We start from the raw sequence: 1,254 nt of genomic DNA, 5'->3' as shown, positions 1-1,254 counted from the left end.
GCCATTCCAGACCCGCCTGGACACTGTCCTGTGCCACTGCTGGAGGTGCCCCTGCTCTGGCAGGGGGTGGCACTGGGGGAGCTCCAGAGGTCCCTTCACACCCTGACCATTCTGGAATTCCCACCTGGCATCCGCATCCCGGTGGTCAGCTCCCACGAGCTTGTAAAAGAGGGTCCCAGTCAACACAGGAGGGTGGAAATGGCAACGCAGAGGGACGGTGGCATTAGGCCGATGGGTGTAAGGAGGGGCTGGTGGTGGGGGTGGCAGATGGGGTGAGAAGAGCGTGGGCGTGCTGCCAGGCGCATTTTGGCAGCACCAGCCCGGCGTGCCTGGCATTTCTGCAGCCGTGCGTGCCACCGCACCCGTTTCCTTGAGCTTTATTTCAAGTCATGACTTGAGGGGGAAAAAAAAAAAAAAAAAAAAAAGGAAAAACAAACAGAGGAGAACTTTATCATTAACGAGAAGAACCCCAAACCTCTCTGGGCCTGGATGGGGCATGGGGAAATGCCGGTGGAGGTGGCTGCCAGGCAGTGCCTTCACCTGCAGAACCTCATCTGATGGGGCTGGTGGGTCCCTGCCCAGGTCCTGAGGACCTTCGACTCCATGATCAGCTCAAACTGCACCCAGGAGCTGGAGAACACCGGAGTGGACGTCTGGAAGCACACGCAGGTATGGGCGTGTGAAGCAGCCCCATCCCTCCTGGAGAGGCAGGGCCGAGGGAAAGTCGGCGTTTTGGGCACCGCTCGCTGGACCACAGCTTTGGCAGCATCCCTGGTCCCGGAGTGCGGACACTGTCGCCTGTTGCGAGGCAAAAGCTGTTGGCACCTTCTCCCCTCACGGCTCCTGTTGTTCTCTGCAGGTCAAGACAGTCACCAAGTCCTCTTGTGGGCTGCTGGATGTGACGGTGACCTCCTCGGTGCCCGGCCGCAAGCCAACGGAGGGAGTGATCCGGGACGTGGACTGCCTGCTGTGGGCTGTGGGGCGGGAGCCCAACACCGAGGAGCTGTGCCTGGACAAAGTGGTGAGATGGCACCACGGGCCTTCCACGCTGGTGCAAGGATGCCCACAGGGCTCTGGGGCTCCCATGGGTCTCTGGGGGTCCCACGGGTCTCTGGGGGTCCCACAGGTTTCCAGGGGTGCCACAGGTCTCCAGGGGTCCCACGGGTCTCTGGAGTTTCTTTGGGTCTCTTCTTGGGGTGCCACAAGTCTCTGGGGTCCCACAGGTCTCCAAGGTTTCTACAGTTCTCTCGGAGT

The 1,254-nt window shown here is 60.8% G+C and overlaps 1 protein-coding gene across 1 annotated transcript in view; it reads left to right on the top strand.

The window, feature by feature from the left end:
• The window catches only part of GSR (glutathione reductase), a 5,500-nt gene that overhangs the window by 2,368 nt on the left and 1,878 nt on the right, over positions 1–1,254 (top strand). The window contains 2 exon segments of the mRNA XM_009885805.1: positions 466–669; positions 860–1,021. Coding sequence (XP_009884107.1) covers positions 466–669; positions 860–1,021 — 366 coding nt within the window.

Source organism: Charadrius vociferus, unplaced genomic scaffold (genome assembly GCF_000708025.1).
Source record: "Charadrius vociferus isolate BGI_N301 unplaced genomic scaffold, ASM70802v2 scaffold215, whole genome shotgun sequence".
Classification (NCBI taxonomy): domain Eukaryota; kingdom Metazoa; phylum Chordata; class Aves; order Charadriiformes; family Charadriidae; genus Charadrius; species Charadrius vociferus.
This window is presented reverse-complemented; position numbering and strand designations above follow the sequence as displayed.